This window comes from Pygoscelis adeliae, unplaced genomic scaffold (assembly GCF_000699105.1).
Source record: "Pygoscelis adeliae isolate BGI_AS28 unplaced genomic scaffold, ASM69910v1 Scaffold227, whole genome shotgun sequence".
Taxonomy (NCBI): Eukaryota; Metazoa; Chordata; class Aves; order Sphenisciformes; family Spheniscidae; genus Pygoscelis; species Pygoscelis adeliae.
Window position 1 is genome coordinate 3,476,145 of NW_008825100.1, and position 2,520 is coordinate 3,478,664.

Here is a 2,520-nt window from a genome sequence, read left to right on the forward strand (position 1 = left end):
AAATGGGATTCTCAATGAAGAAAAAGCAGCAGCCTTTTGGAAGGGCAATCCAGTCCTTGCCTTTTCACTCCCCGTGTCATCAGCATTCATGATGGCCAAAGAGAGCTGTGTCTGGATATTTAAAAAGTATAGGTATAATCATATCGCCCATTGCAGTATCACAAAAAATAGTTACGCCATATAGGAATCCAGCAGCCGGGCCAAAACGGGCCCAGACTAATTTCTCTGTAGAGGAACGAGACATTATTTTGGGGAGGCTGCTTGTGCTACATTCCCAATATCCCTTCGGGAACCAATATGCCCAAAAGCATTGATGGAAGACGACAGACACTAATTTCTTCAATGCTTTCCAAATGTGCTACAAAGGGTTCTCCCTCATACCAGGCAGCTGAATTCACAAGAACTGTGTTTAAAAGGAGCATACAGGAAGCACTTGTCAGGAGTAACAGTATGACTTGCCAAATGGAGGCACATGCATGCGGAGTTCTCAACCTCCAGCGACCACTAACGGAATATGTAAATCATTGCTTTACAAGAAACACATCGTAACCCCAGAACTATGCTTTTTCCATTTCAAGTCTCTGGAAGATGAGAGAAAACAAGTTATGTTATTACAAGGATAAGCTAAATGACAATCACAGTTGAAGAAACGGAGAAGGACACGTAATTATTCCTACCTTGCCATTGCTATGCCAACAACACAACCTCCAACTATAGACCAAAATCCAATCCAGCCTGCATCTACCTGACAGGAAAAACAGAACAAAATGTAGAGAAATGTGTTAAAGCTCAGAAAATAAGATGATGTTACTTTCAAAACAAATGGTGTGCAGGAGCTGCAAACTGCTAGCAACAGCCCCTGACAATAATCTGAAGTGCAAGACTTTTTCTAGGATATTCAAAAGGAAATAAATTCACTAAAATAAAGTATGACTAAGTAGCCTATGCCCTAATTGTGACCTCTCTTTATAGAATCTGAGTAAGGTCCTCTGGATTTTCAGAATACTTTATCAAAAGCTTAGAAATCCTCTTCTCCCCACTTCATCTTTTCCACCTGGTAAACATTATTTTCTTTTACTAAAGGTGCAGCAGCCAACAATACTCTCATTTGTTTACCTGCCCCTTCCTTCTTGTCAAAAGGTGCCTACAGATCTGAAAACACCCACCGCTGGTGGAGAGTCAGCAGGGAGAATTGTGACACTTTGGGATGCCAAATCTACAGTTTATTTTGTTTAAAATTTCAGGAGAAAAGTGCTCCGTATGTATTACTAGCAGCTTAAATGTAAAAACCTGATAAAATTGTATGCTAGTGCAAAATAAAAACATGCCACTTACAAAATAGCTGCTGATTATCAGTCAGGAGATACTTACTTGGCTTACATGAACTGGCGTTAATATCAAATCCAGAACACCAGACCAGCCAGAGAAAACACCCAGTGGTATAGCATAGGCTAAAGCAATCATCAAGAATCGGAAATTGCTGTGAAGACAAAACATATGCAATTAGCTGCAGCTTATATTAGAAATTGCACCAAGATTAGCTGCTAGAGTAAATGACACCCTAGAATCTATATTCTGCCCATCAAGAAAAATAGCAGAGGTGTGAAGGAGGAGCGAGCCAGGAAAAACAAGAAAGGTATCCGGCCGTGTCACTGAAATTCCAGTGGCTGAGATATTACTGCCTTAGCACTATGATAATAAAAAAAAAAAAAGCTAGTCTCTCCACATAGTTTAAAGATTTTTGTAACATGCTGGGCTCATGTGTTTCTCATTCTGCAAGCAATTCTTCTGCATTTGCATGGGGAACCTACTTAGCCTAAGTGTACATTAGGAACAATAAGCACTAATTTAAATGACTTAAAGTGTATTTCAAGAATAAAATCAGAGATTCATACTTTTTGAACTGTACTTTTTTTTTTTAAACTGTTTTACTTCTCTTTATTTTGGTGAAAGGCAGGGAGAGCTCTGGGAATGAGATGGGTACGGTTGCAAGGGTGGAAAATTTTGACAGTTTGAAGTGTCAAAAAAACAGAGACAAGTATAATATTCTGCTCTAAATAGTCAACGTGTTTGCTTTTTCCTCCCAATTAAAATTATTCAACCTTTAGTATTCAGTGAAGATGAAGCAGTCAAAGCTGTGTCACCATCTTCATTATACACAGCTAAACAGCAGTTAGCAGACAAATACCACCACCAATTTCCCCCACCCACCCACCGTAACCGAAAGCAAATGCAAAATCTTTGCTAAGAGACATCCAACTTTTCCTCAAAAATGTTTCGATTTGGGAATAAAAACAGAAAAAATACTTTGGACTCTGCAACACTGATATTTTAAAGTGAAGAGATTTTACGGTGATTCCAAGGTTATCCCATGGGATATCTGTGTAACCACAAAATGTGGCTCCCCCTATTCCCAAAAAATTTACATAAAATTGATCCTGATCAGTACCAGTTCCTTGGCACGCAGCGGAAATTTGATAGCACATAGTTACGGAAGCCAAGAGGGAGGGAAAGATCTTC

The 2,520-nt window shown here is 39.2% G+C and overlaps 1 protein-coding gene across 1 annotated transcript in view; it reads right to left on the reverse strand.

Annotated features, from left to right (window-relative positions):
* Positions 1 to 2,520, reverse strand: part of DIRC2 (disrupted in renal carcinoma 2) — a 71,699-nt gene that overhangs the window by 20,174 nt on the left and 49,005 nt on the right. The window contains exons 5-6 of the mRNA XM_009327177.1: positions 1,372 to 1,480; positions 678 to 745 (exon numbers count right to left, since the gene is read on the reverse strand). Coding sequence (XP_009325452.1) covers positions 678 to 745; positions 1,372 to 1,480 — 177 coding nt within the window. The remainder of the gene's footprint in view (positions 1 to 677; positions 746 to 1,371; positions 1,481 to 2,520) is intronic.